The sequence below is a fragment of the Apostichopus japonicus genome, chromosome 6, assembly GCF_037975245.1.
Source record: "Apostichopus japonicus isolate 1M-3 chromosome 6, ASM3797524v1, whole genome shotgun sequence".
NCBI lineage: Eukaryota > Metazoa > Echinodermata > Holothuroidea > Aspidochirotida > Stichopodidae > Apostichopus > Apostichopus japonicus.
Genome location: NC_092566.1, coordinates 13,614,807 through 13,628,884, shown reverse-complemented (window position 1 = coordinate 13,628,884; position 14,078 = coordinate 13,614,807). Strand labels below are relative to the sequence as shown.

At 35.6% G+C, this 14,078-nt stretch overlaps 1 protein-coding gene across 3 annotated transcripts in view; it reads left to right on the top strand.

Annotated features, from left to right (window-relative positions):
• Positions 1-14,078, top strand: part of LOC139969043 (synaptotagmin-15-like) — a 121,773-nt gene that overhangs the window by 89,437 nt on the left and 18,258 nt on the right. For all 3 annotated transcript variants that reach the window (XM_071973769.1, XM_071973768.1, XM_071973770.1), the window contains one exon: positions 13,833-14,043. In XM_071973769.1, the coding sequence (XP_071829870.1) occupies positions 13,833-14,043 (211 nt within the window). The remainder of the gene's footprint in view (positions 1-13,832; positions 14,044-14,078) is intronic.

Below are 14,078 nucleotides of genomic sequence, written 5' to 3'. Positions count from 1 at the left end.
AGTTTTTTATTGCAATATGAGACACGTGATCACCATCTTTCTGTTACAAAACTAGGGCAGTCGTCGTGAGTTATAAATACCGATAATGACAATCAAACCAATTGTTTTATATAAATATATATAAATAGTAATATATATATATATATATATATATATATATATATATATATATATATATATATATATATATATATATATATATATCGCTTCTTATCAGCGATATAGCTGCACAATTACAAACTACACTTCGCTCGTACGGACCTTTCTGCGAATTATGAAGAATACGGTTGTGCAGTGTAAGAACCTTCCTTGCATCATTAAGCAATACAAGCTCTGTTCCCCCGTGGCACTGTTTCAATCTTTCTTCTTTTGTAGCCTGGAATTGCTAAAACATTTTACTTTATGTGATACATCTCTTTGTAAAATTCATATTGATGATGCGTGCAGTGGCTCTGTACGATCCAAGAATAACTGTATTGTTCAATTCCATATGTACAACTGCTGAACTTTTTGGAACTGCCTCTTTGTTTGACACATTAACTTCGATATAGCTAATGGGATTGTGTTTACCGTGTATCTTTGTTGTTAAATAACATCTGAACGAAAATATAATAAAGAACTTACAACACAATGAAGGTGTCATACACTATGCAATTCCATACCGTTTTAAGCGGCAGCCACGCCTTCGTTTACCCACAACGGCAGAAATTGCCTCAATCTAAACTAGTTTCCATATCAAAGGCTGGAGTTTCCATTGAGTGATATGATAATCAGCTAATTGACAATCAACACAATCAATGCATTCTGCTTTCAGTGCACTAGTGGTGAAATGTGTTAACAGTAACAACGACTTGCTCGAAGTAGAACTTAAAACAACTTTGGAACATGTGTTGGAAACATCTCAATACTCTACACTTCTATAAAATAACAATTTTCAAACTATTTCGTCGAAATCAAGGTCACTCGAATAAGTCAATGTTCAATCGTGCGGCAACTTAATTGATTTCATTCTAGTTTCTCTTCAAATAACGTAATCTAACAATAGTAATGGCAGGTGCGTAAAACGTTAGAATGTGCAGCTTTATACTTCTTAGCATATTGCCCAACAGAAATGAGCTGACTTTCAACGTAATATAACTGAGTTATTCATGTGATAAAGAATGTATCATAATTAGGCCGTATATATATACATAACACAAAGAAGAATGTGGACCTACTTTAATTAACTAATTAAATCTTACAATTAAATTTAAAAGTTTGTCTAAGTTTTTTATATGTCCTTAAATGTTGCTGCCGATCTTTGGTTTTATGTTTCTGTTTTCCTGGGATGTGTGTTACAAAAGAGGCATTTTGTAGCTGTTATTAATATACCCAGCGACAAAGAAAATATATACCTCGAGGACGGACTCAAACTGAAATCTTAAATTTACGAACACTGAAATATACTCATCCTGGGAAATTGGGTTCTGCAAACTAATCTAAATATTGGTTCACATTTGCAATGGCAAACCTTAATTCAATTAGTTTTCCCCATTCCCCTGTTGCACCATTAGGTTCTTCCTGTATACTGCTCGATAGGTTTATGAAAAGAATCTTTTTTCTTTGTTAGTCAGAGAGGCTGAAGCTTTTGGCGCAGAGAGGGTTGTAAATATTATGACACCACAATAATGGAACAGCATACAACCCCCGCGGCATGTCGCTTAACTTACCAGTTTGAAATCACTTTTCTTATTAACCCATTTGATGACGTAAAAGATTTCGGTATTCCTGCGGGAACCGAGAACGATTTTTTTTTTGGCTCTTAAATAGAACAGGCCAACACTTCTTCAGAGCCACCGCCCACCTATCCCAACAACCATACGCATTTTTCATATCGGTGTTCGGATATATCCATAGTGAGAAATGATTCTCCATTTTGTCGTAAAAGAAAGCTACTTCCATCTTTGTTGTGAGAGTTAAGAAATACTGAAATCCATATTACAGCACGAATTTGAACATAATTCCAACCATGTGACAACCACACTACAATGCACAATTCCATACATGTAACTAGTTGTGCAGCTGAAAAGAAACTTGTATCCGCATGAAAAGAGTAAATGTGGGCATTTACAGACGATTTCCATGCCTAGTGAAAAACCGTTTAGTTTACGTTGAATATTCATGGCAACATAATCCTACCAGTCATGATAAACTGATATATCGCTAAAACCATTTGCACATTAAAGCTGACATTTTCTTAACAATATCTTATGTAATACCTGTCGATGATGCCTTTCACGTTGCATTCAATGTAGGCCTTATTTATATGAGCTTTGTTTTTGTTTTCTTTCGAAACACCTTTCCGTAATGACATACATAACATTAAAGGACTTCACGTTGGTTTTTGAATTCATCTAAAAGAGATGTCACTTTAAGTGATTAATTCGTTTTGTAACATATAAAGCAGTGTTTATGATTATCATTAATCGTGTCCCGATGGCTGTTCCGGAGACAAGCCGCAAATCTCTGTTCACTGAAACGGACAGTTAGAACCACGGTCAGTGTCAGTTTAACGACTGGAAGATAAATTTAAAGGCTTGAAAAATGTTTTGTTAACAACGAAATAGTAGGTTCCTTGTGTTTTCTATTATCGTTAAGGAATCTACACTTACTGAACATGTAAAAGCATACACGACATGAACGTTATCGGCATGATAACGTATAACGCAGTGGTATTAACATTTTAGTCTATCCTGCGACACTTTTGTATAGAAGTTTGTGTAAGTAGAACGGACTCTCACTGAGTTCGAAACAGCGAATCTTGGAATAATCACGACAGTTGAGATCTCTTGGAAAGAATATGTTTGGGCTAGGCTATGTATATAGTAAATGAAATATAAAAGTTAAAAATAGTTAACAGCCACAGTGAAAAGTATTACATGACTCTTCGTACAAGGCACGCCGTTCTCTTTGCTTTTCTGTTCTTTACTTTTCGTTTCCTTATTTTCTCCTTATTTTACTTCTTTACATTCCTCATCATTGAAATGAGCAGTCTAGACTTCGGTCTTATCACGTAATGAAGAGATCATTCCCATGGGAATAGCAAGTTATACTCGAAGATGGGGGAGTTCGTAGGTTGTAAGAAACATTATTAAACAAACAGTCATAATTTTGTCACCATTAAAGGTTACATCCAGGGTTGTTCTAAGAACTGTAGGAAAGAAAAGGTATACTTTGTAAGGCTGGAACTGAGAAAAATCTATCTATCTATCTATATATATATATATATATATGAGAACCAACTAAGCTGAATTAACCAGACGATCCATTTTCTTACACCAACGCATATATATTCACAGGAAGTCATACCTTCACTTAGTTTCAGGCGTCACTGATCACATTCAGGAAAACCCGTGATATTTCAAGATTTCAAAACATTTCCGCATCTATGCTCGGTGATGTGCAAGAAAAAACCAACGTGAAATTAGGAACATCAGTCTTAGGAGATAATCATGTTGTGCAGGGTGGCTTTAAAAATAACGAATATGCTTATTTATTTCTAATGAAAGGTATTTTCTCTTACTGTAATTAAATTCCCTTAGTTCAATTCGATAACTGTGAAATTTAATCCCTTTAGGTATCCGAAATACCACAAAGTGAGACTTCTCCCACAATACACAAAGTTAGACTTCTCCCAACAGGTTTAGGTGCCAAGGATAAATTATAATCAACTGGCATATCAAACTGGGTTCCATCTCTGATTGGAAATTACACGCTGATTTAATGTAAGGCATGATATAGTAAGTAGCGTATAGGCTAATGACTCATGCTTCTCCTTAACAAGTATAACGTGACTGGCATTAGACTATCTTCATTCCAATGTAAAAAGATTGTGACTTTTTGACTGTATAGAGCATAGTGTCATTAGTACTGATACAAAACCGTTAAGGACTATTCTATTGATGAAGCAAGAATAAGTTGAAGTTCGAATAACAGTTCATTGCATGTGATCTCTTTACAATTACAATTTGACAATATATACAATATATATATATATATATAGCCTATATGAGCGCTGTCGTAACTACAAGTGTGAATGTAGATTAAAATTTGAACTGTTGTACAACTTCAATTCATTTATTGCTGAAGTAATAACTTGACAACCAAATCACAGAAATTAATTGGTTTCTGTCGTTTGACATGACCTACATTTTTTATAAGAACTGACACGGTAAATTTGATGTTATGACAAAATAATCATTCTATTTTTGATGTGTGTACATTGGTACTGCAGTGACCTTTTCCTTTTGATCCAAATTTAACTTTAGCAACGTAAAGGTGTATTTGCTGACAATAGTAGGTGAGATGCTTATCTGCTTCCGTTTAATTAGAATCGAGGGCTTTAAGGAGCTGAATTTTTTTCCACTTGATTTCATATTTTGTATAAATTTATAGAATTACCTAGATATTGGCAATTACCGGTCGCTGAGGCCTTTTTCTGTACAGAAAAGAAATCTCTATGTGTGGTCAGATGATACGTTCAACCATATCAAAATGTCGTGACCAGAATTAATGGGATAGACATGAACGGGCTTTGAAACGGTCTATAAAGTATAGCTAAAATTTGCTACCTTAGTTTTAATAATATGTTAATAATCACGAAAATAAATCTGAGTGTTCTTTTAGGAATAGCAAAGAATTAACGAGGCAACCTTGAATCAGAAAAATTTACCAGCTTGTTATTTGTTTCTCTATTTGCCTCAACAAATTAATATCCTTTTCTTTTTCCTTTTCTTTTGAATATTTTTAAATATTTTCGAACATCAAAGAAATATTCCTCGTAGGATAACGCGATGTCAGTGTAAGTGAAAGGCGTGTTTCGTCGAATGATGTTTAGTTTTCGTAGTCGTATAATTAAGTTTAAATCACAAATTTATGTTACGTTTTGCTAAAAATTGGTTATCGGTATAGAGGAGTGTTTCCTTTGTATTATGAAACTCATTCCGGTCGTTTTTTCAATTTTCAAATTGTTCATTCCCCACAATTGACCAATAGCAATTAATGTCAGCTGAGCTATGTGTTTTACCTTCATGGTCTTATACGGAACAATTGCGTTACCGAAATCAATTTTCCCATCCGCCCTATGGCACATCCGACATCTTCTCCACTTGCGATAGGTTTTTGTGTTTTCTTTAGTCCAGCTTTGAACGAGGATAATGTACCGGCGATACACGAGTCAATATCCTGGCAATCTTAGACCTGTGAGTGTCGGCCTTTAGTTCCCTTCTCAAGCCGTGAAATAGTGCTACAAATACTACTGTGGGTGTCATCGATCTTGTAAGTGCCAATATTGAGAAGCTTGTCATCGGATGCCTCGCTCCTTCAAATCAGAGGTTTTTCCTAGAAGTAAATCCAGAATGGATTGCTTGTATTGTAACCGAACGAGACGGAGAGACATCCCAGATTGCGCTGATATAAGGTTCGATGATATAAGATTACCTATAACTACATCCAACAATAATTGGACTGTTAAGACCTACTTCTAACAGAACTATGGATAATTTTGAAGGATAATATCCATGCAAAGCATGTGGTATTTCTCCGGGGAAATTTTACCACATGGATAGTTATAACGATCAGAGGAAATTATTAGTATTATCTTACTTGTCGCCAACTGGTTCTTTTTAATTTTGAAGAATTGTTGTAGCAATTTATCATATAATATTCAATAAATATTATAAAATATAAAAATACAATACAGACAGACAGAGAGACAGATAGACAGACAGACAACAGAATGGCAATATATACAAGACCAACGGATTCACTAAGAGATTACAGTCACTTCTGTAAATCTTAAAGTTTTGTACCACAATTAAATCTGGATCGTGCTGACAAATATGATAAGTCAGTTGCATGTGCTATTAAGAGGATATGTGTAATTCCAACAACTGGATTTGTTGGAATTACACATATCCTCAGTTCTTACTGTAATCCTAATAGCACATGCTACCGATTTATAGCACAATTCAGTTTGCACTGTGGTACAAAACTTTAAGATTTACAGTAGTAACTATCTTCTCTGTGTGTATCGAGTGACAAGAAACGTCCTAGATTTTACGTTAAATATGTTCCAGCGCTCTGTAAAGAGAGGACATTGGTTTACCTTTTTAGTATAGCGAGTGACATGGAATATAATGTGAAGCAAACAGAGGGATCGAATTGTAGAGCAGAAATGCATCGTCTATTGTCACTTACGAGAGCACTGGTATAATGTTCCATCACTTCTTAGAGTGTCATAGAAATAATTATCTTAAAGAAAGAAATGTTATAATTGTAACAATAAGGTGACATATCAATCAATGTGTATGTAATATCATATTGTTTATTTCAGGCATTTTCTTTTGAAAAGTATTTCTGCGCTTTTGTTTCATAATGGTGTGTGCAAAATGTAGGCGACAGAAATTCAATGAGAGATTGCGCGTAACTTTGTTTGTGACTTCCTACATACGACACAACACTAATGTTATTCTCTACTATGTGCCGTACACCTCAAACGAAGGCCGGGAGACAATGACGATTGTGTTGTTGATTGCCAAGTATAGCTGCTAATTATACGTTATCATGAGCAACCGATTGAGTTCTACGCCTCATAGTGCGAGTAAACCTAAAGGCTTACAACTGAAAACCGCGACAACCATTTTCTGGCATCTATTAACTCTTCAAATTTTGATCAATTTTTGGGTGACAGTATTGTCCATTAACAAGATCTTCCCCACGTCGCAATATCTAAATAATTCAGAAGATGTCAAACGATTAATAAAAAATGTGGTTATAATTACCTCTTCCAGACTGGACGTAATTCTTCGTCTAATCACATCATATCCAAAGAACCTCGTCTTTCTTTAATCTATTCCAATAGGTGAGAAATATCTGCATCTTCCTGTGCTGACACCTTTTTCCTTTCCTGATATACAACACTTACAAAATGAGGCCCCCCTTTACACATCACTACTTCCTCGTAATCATCAAACTTTCACTTAGAAATTCACAGCTTCTCTTCGGGGTTTCTTAATCTGTTTCTGAATCTCGCTAAAGCTTTGACATTTTAACTTTTTAAGATAGGTTTGCATGGCGCAGCAGCTGTTTGCTTTCTCATTGACGCGAAGCCCCTGGGAGATCCTTAATACATTCTACGTTATACTTTATCAGTCTTCTAAAACAAGGTTGATACCTTAACTTGTATCTGATTGAATTTGTATGTAAAAGTATTGTGAAAAACGCTGTAAATGTGTGTATCTTTGTCAGGCAGACTCACGGTGACGTGAATATTTCAACAGGTTGTAATTTCACTAGGGAAGCGTAAAAATCTGCACATGTAAGTGTTTGCCAGCATGTAATGGTATAGTTACATATTGAACGTCCGTCCTTGATATATGTATCTATGTAGTGATGTAGACAAAAGTTTAATCAAATGTTAGTAGAGAATTCACTTTTGTCTATCAACTAAAATAATTTTGTTTTCGCACTCAATAATTTGCATTTCCTTGGAATGAAACCTTGCATTCACTAGCAGTCCAGCGGTGTAATAGTAGGGAGTCAGGATATTCAATAAACCGGGCTCACAAGGGTCCCGAGGTCCCCGAAGTTGGTTCCGACATTTTGAAACAACGGATCACATCTACCCTACCAGTCAAGTAAGATAGCCTGACAGAAATATGCGGGTTTTTTTTTTACATTTACGGCTTTTTTGCCAAAAGCAGATTAGAAGTAAGGGGAAGGGTGCAAGTCCCCACTCTTAAAACCGAGGCCACTGAGATCCTATACCTAAGTCACTGCATGTACGACACTTTTTGGTAATTGACCACATTACAAATGAGTTGCAATCTTGCAGGAAAAGAGTATATTGACTGAGGACAATAACCAAAAAAAACGAATTATATACAAAATAGGTACATTGGGTTGTCTGGCTAATATTTCATGAATGCATGCCTAACCATTTCCGACATATCAACAGAGTTCATTTCTACGTTCCAGATCATCCAATGCGTAGGCCAATTTAAATGTTTCGCCTGCCACTTCTTTTCAATTCCCTTGCTTAGCAAGACGTACCTTGATTTGAGGCCTTTTAACGTTTTTGCGAACTACTCGTTTGAATAATTTGAGGGAACCTGTGGTTTTATTTGAATGTGATGGTTAATTTTCTGTGTCGTCTCCCAGGTTGATGTCTACAATATGAGATTCGTGTCTTTGTTTGCATAAATGCATTAATACTCTTTGTAAGTGACATTGTAACACTGAATAGCTACCCTAGACCCCAGCTCAGAATAGCTACTGCCCAGCTTGATCGAATGCATCTCTTTTGTATAGCAAGAAAACCAAGAATAAGCACCACACTAAAAAATACATATTGATGTGTTTTATGGAAATGCAATCATCCCAATCGTTTTATCGTTTTGCATAGTATCTAACAATTATGAAAAAATAAACAGAGTCCTGAAATATAAGCGAATGCATAATTATTTTGTGAACAGTTTTGTCTTACAATCGGAAGTATATCAAAACCAAATGAAGCTTCAACGGATTAAGGTGTAGGAAGGTATACGGTTACCGTATATATCTCCTGCTGTCCTCACCTAATCCTAGCCTAAAAGAAATTATGCAGCCTGTGAATAAGTTGACCTATTTGCATGCTTTCTCTTCTTTTGGTAAGCCTATAATTAATCAGAAGGGTCTTTATAAATTATAGTTTTTATCCATTGCAGTTTAATATAGAAATAGATACTAATAATAGTTAAGATGAACACAAATAAACTACATCATATCGACATATCAAGCTACTTTTTCAAAACCTAAGCTCTCTTGTCTTGTCAGAAGTTTAGGTTGCATTTAGTTTTCATTCCTTTTTCGTTTATGTATTTATCATTCTTTTTAGGAAACAAATGAACAAGAGAGTAAGTAATATAAAGTATAACTTAACAAAAGAAGGAGGCACAAAGAAAATTATATATTAACCATATTAAACCATATTATATATAATTAATCAGCAGGTTCTTTAAATATTATAGGTATCTTCCATAACAGCTGACTATAGAAATAGAGAGTAATAATAGTTAAGATGAACACAAATAAACTACCCCATACCGACATATAAAGTTAAGGTTTATAAATTTAATTCAACTTTTTTTTCCTTTATCAACTTCATTACGAAAGAAGGAGGCACAAGGAAACCATTCTGGGCTTGTAGAACTGTACCCCACCTGTAGGTATACAGGAATTAGTTAAGGAAGAAGTACACACCCATTCCTTAGGATTAAACCCCCGTAATGCCCAGTCATGTAGTTCCTTGTACGATTTAAGGACACAATACATAGCAATGGTTACATGAACATTACACGAACATGAACATAACAGGCCATTACATAAACATTACAGGCCATTAATTTTTTTTAAATGATGAAATATCTATATTAAATATTTCGTGTAAATGAATTAACACTTAAATACGTGGTAATCGTATCATGCCATAAGACTTGGATAAATTAGTTATTATTAATTTAACAAACTAATGAAAGAAACAATTTTCAGCTTATTAAGCACAAATGATATCACTCAAAATTTTCGTTACCATGCAGATAACATTCATACTTATAAACCAAACTGTACAAATCCATATATTTCCTTTTCACCTATACAGTGATGTTAGACACATTTCAGCAAGTTAGTTTGATACAAGATTTCATACAAGATACGCAACCGTTTTGTTTGTCCATCGAAACGTCACTTTAGTTTATCTGTGCCACTTTCGTGTCTCCACCTCTCCATCTCTCTATCTCTCTTTCGGTCCATTTTTATCAGATTCAGCCATTGTTGAGTAGTTAGGTGGTTAATAAGACACATAATGCATACATTTATTTGTCTTGGCAACAGTCATGATATATACGTTCTTGTGCATTGATTTTAAAGTACTTGAAAGGCGTAACCAAAAACTTAATAATGAAAAGCTATTATACAAGTCAAAATAAAGAAAGCCTATCAATGTATTGAAATTAAAGTTGTTACATATGGTATTGATGTTGTAAACTTCTATTGTCCAAGATAATAGATCGATCCAGACCTACCTACTATTAAAATAGTCTACGTAACTAGGTTATTGATAGCAATTAGCGATAACAAAAGATTCACAGACGCTACAAATGATGCTCCAATTGTTCACTTTGTCGAAAGGGTTTGAGAAAGAGATGAAGAAACTGAATTAGAATTTGAATCACTGAAGTAACTTTTAATGGTAAAAGTATAATTGTTGTAAACCTATATAGTTTGCCCATTACATGCAGATAAATTTAATATGTAGATAAGCATACGGTATAACCTAATGATGAAACGTTGGGCGATCTATAATCAAAGTACAGGATGTACAGTATGTACAGTACTATAGGGTGTATGGATGTATAGGATGTATGGATGTATAGGGTGTATGGATGTATAGGGTGTATGGATGTATAGGGTGTATAGATGTATAGGGTGTATGGATGTATAGGATGTATGGATGTACAAGATGTGTGGATGTATAGGGTGTATGGATGTACAAGATGTGTGGATGTATAGGGTGTATGGATGTATAGGGTGTATGGATGTATAGGGTGTATGGATGTATAGGGTGTATGGATGTATAGGGTGTATGGATGTATAGGGTGTATGGATGTATAGGATGTATGGATGTATAGGGTGTATGGATGTACAAGATGTGTGGATGTATAGGGTGTATGGATGTATAGGGTGTATGGATGTATAGGGTGTATGGATGTATAGGGTGTATGGATGTATAGGGTGTATGGATGTATAGGATGTATGGATGTATAGGGTGTATGGATGTACAAGATGTGTGGATGTATAGGATGTATGGATGTATAGGGTGTATGGATGTACAAGATGTGTGGATGTATAGGGTGTATGGATGTATAGGGTGTATGGATGTATAGGGTGTATGGATGTATAGGGTGTATGGATGTATAGGGTGTATGGATGTACAAGATGTGTGGATGTATAGGGTGTATGGATGTATAGGGTGTATGGATGTATAGGGTGTATGGATGTATAGGGTGTATGGATGTATAGGGTGTATGGATGTATAGGGTGTATGGATGTATAGGATGTGTGGATGTATAGGGTGTATGGATGTATAGGGTGTATGGATGTACAAGATGTGTGGATGTATAGGGTGTATGGATGTATAGGGTGTATGGATGTATAGGGTGTATGGATGTATAGGGTGTATGGATGTATAGGGTGTATGGATGTACAAGATGTGTGGATGTATAGGGTGTATGGATGTATAGGGTGTATGGATGTATAGGGTGTATGGATGTATAGGGTGTATGGATGTAAAGGGTGTATGGATGTACAAGATGTGTGGATGTATAGGGTGTATGGATGTATAGGGTGTATGGATGTATAGGGTGTATGGATGTATAGGGTGTATGGATGTATAGGGTGTATGGATGTACAAGATGTGTGGATGTATAGGATGTATGGATGTATAGGGTGTATGGATGTACAAGATGTGTGGATGTATAGGGTGTATGGATGTATAGGGTGTATGGATGTATAGGGTGTATGGATGTATAGGGTGTATGGATGTATAGGATGTATGGATGTATAGGATGTATGGATGTATCGGGTGTACGGATGTATAGTGTGCATGGATGTATAAGATGTATGGATGTATTGTTTGTGGATGTAGGATTTGTGAGTGTGTAGACATATGGGTGTATAGGTTGTATGAATGTACCGTACAGGGTGTATGGATGTACAGTGTGTATGGATGTATAGTGTGTATGGATGTATTGTTTATGGATGTAGGATGTGAGGGTGTATATACGTATGGGTATATGTATATAGGGTGACCGTCGTCGTCGTCGTCATCATCATCATCAGTATCATCAGTGCTAAGACGACTCCATTACCTGAGCTGTTGGTCATTTTGCGAAGCTAGGCTGTAGAGAGCCAAGCCTTCTGTACCATCTCTTTTATCAGCCTATAATATTACCCACCATTATAACAATTAACTGATGGGGTCTTATTTATTGTAACGGCCAAAATATCTAGTGGATTCCAAGAACAATAACAAGCGTAAAAACATACATGTTTGAACAAACATTGAGTTCAACTTTGAAGGATAATAAGCTAAGCAAGTCAATTTTGCTCTAGAAAGAATTTAGTTTTTAGTTTAATGTTAGGTTCTTTATACGTGACTATGCTCATTATGCTGAATTTTGTTTAAATTAAGAGCACACTGCCACTCATCCGAATAAATTCCCTTGTGAACAAGACCTAATATAGACTTCATTGGTTATTTTGTATCAACGAACTGAGTTCTCGGGTATTGTAACGCATAGTATTTTCTTTTTCGTAAGGCATCTAACCTTTTGACCCCACATCAGTACTGGCATGATGGAATATAAGTAGCTGTGATTGCATGGCTTCCATGTGGCTGGCCATATAATTAATATACTTCCTCGCTGGCATGAAAACTCATTACATCCGAATGGAATATAAAACGAAGCTGTCAAAATGTGCCCCAAACAATTTGTAAGATTCAATGAATATCAAATGAAGTAGCCGAGGCAATCCCGTTAATATACAACTCCTTAACATCGCTTCGATCATCCCTACTGAGATAATTGTGTTGAAACTAAGCTAGATGATCAACTTCAACAAGATGGAGTGTTCTTCATAAAATAAAATAACCGCAGAAGAATATTTTCATCTCTCTGCCGGATATAAAAACGAATTAATGAATAAATGTAGGACATTGTTATTTAAAAGCCAACTGTAATTGGTCTGTAATAAGGTTTTTTTTTTTCTCCTCGGTATATTCGATAACAGCGACGTATCTCATTTTGTTGAACACCTTGCCAGATTTGATTCTTGAAAGAAGGCAGAAGATGGACGTGGTTTGGAATTAGTTTTATTGTCTTAGTTCTTTTGTGACTTTTTTTATCTCATCAGCTTACTTTATCCTTCGACCAAATTTAACATTTTTAACATTTAACAATTAACATATTTAAACATATTTTATCGTTATTTCATGATGCACGGACTTCCTCATCGTTTCATTGACCATGGAAGTACTAAAAGATAATATTAGCGAAGTCCTCCTGAAAACATTGTATATTCTAATATACAAAACATGCTTTCGTACTTCCACTTTTTTTATGCAAGGGTTCACAAGAAGGTATTAACCTGTGACATGGGACTGCAACCATGTAGTTTAGGTTTATTAGGTGCTTAGGTTCTTTTTCGTCACCAAACGTGTATATCTTTGTAGATAATTACAGTCAATAAAGAATGGGTGCCTTCTTCTTCTTCTGTTGCTTGTGTTCAACTGATCTTTTCAATCACAGCGAGCAGGTACAACTTTAAGTAAAATAACAGGCGTAATGTTTATTTATTTCCAGCTAGTACAGAATGGCATGTGCTACTTCTCAAAACTATGAGAGGTATGATATATTTTATAGAAGATTTGAAGTAATCATTCAGTAATGCTTACAGTGTATCCGAGATAAATGATTCTTTCTCGCAATGTCGATTTCCAATATTGCTACAGTGAATGTGAATGAAAGAATTTCAAAACGGTAACAATTTCACATCTGTTCTGTCTAAACCTACAGTGGTGTGAGGTTAGCGGAAACAGTGTTGTGTCTTACTTCGAACCATTTCAAACACCATCCTCCACAAACGTTTCCAGGATTTTCCAATGCTGGTAAAGTCATATTTGTCTTTGCCAATCTTTTGCATTTGTGTTTTTCTTCATCAAACACATATCTTCCTTTTTTGCCTTGTTTTTCCAGTCTCGTCTTCAGTAGTCGTCCTCGCCTCGGTTTGCGGAGCCGCTGTGCTCGCGGCGTTGGTTTTCCTTCTCTACCGAGTGTATCGGCGACGATGCAGAGGCCGATCAAAGTACGAAAGGTTAGGAGGCATCGGTCGAGGTGTCAATTTCAAAATGCCGCCGCCGCCATCCGTCCAAATCGACGGGAAAAGTTTATCGACTCCTTCTGTAAGGTAATGATTGATGCCTCATACATTTTAGTTCATGT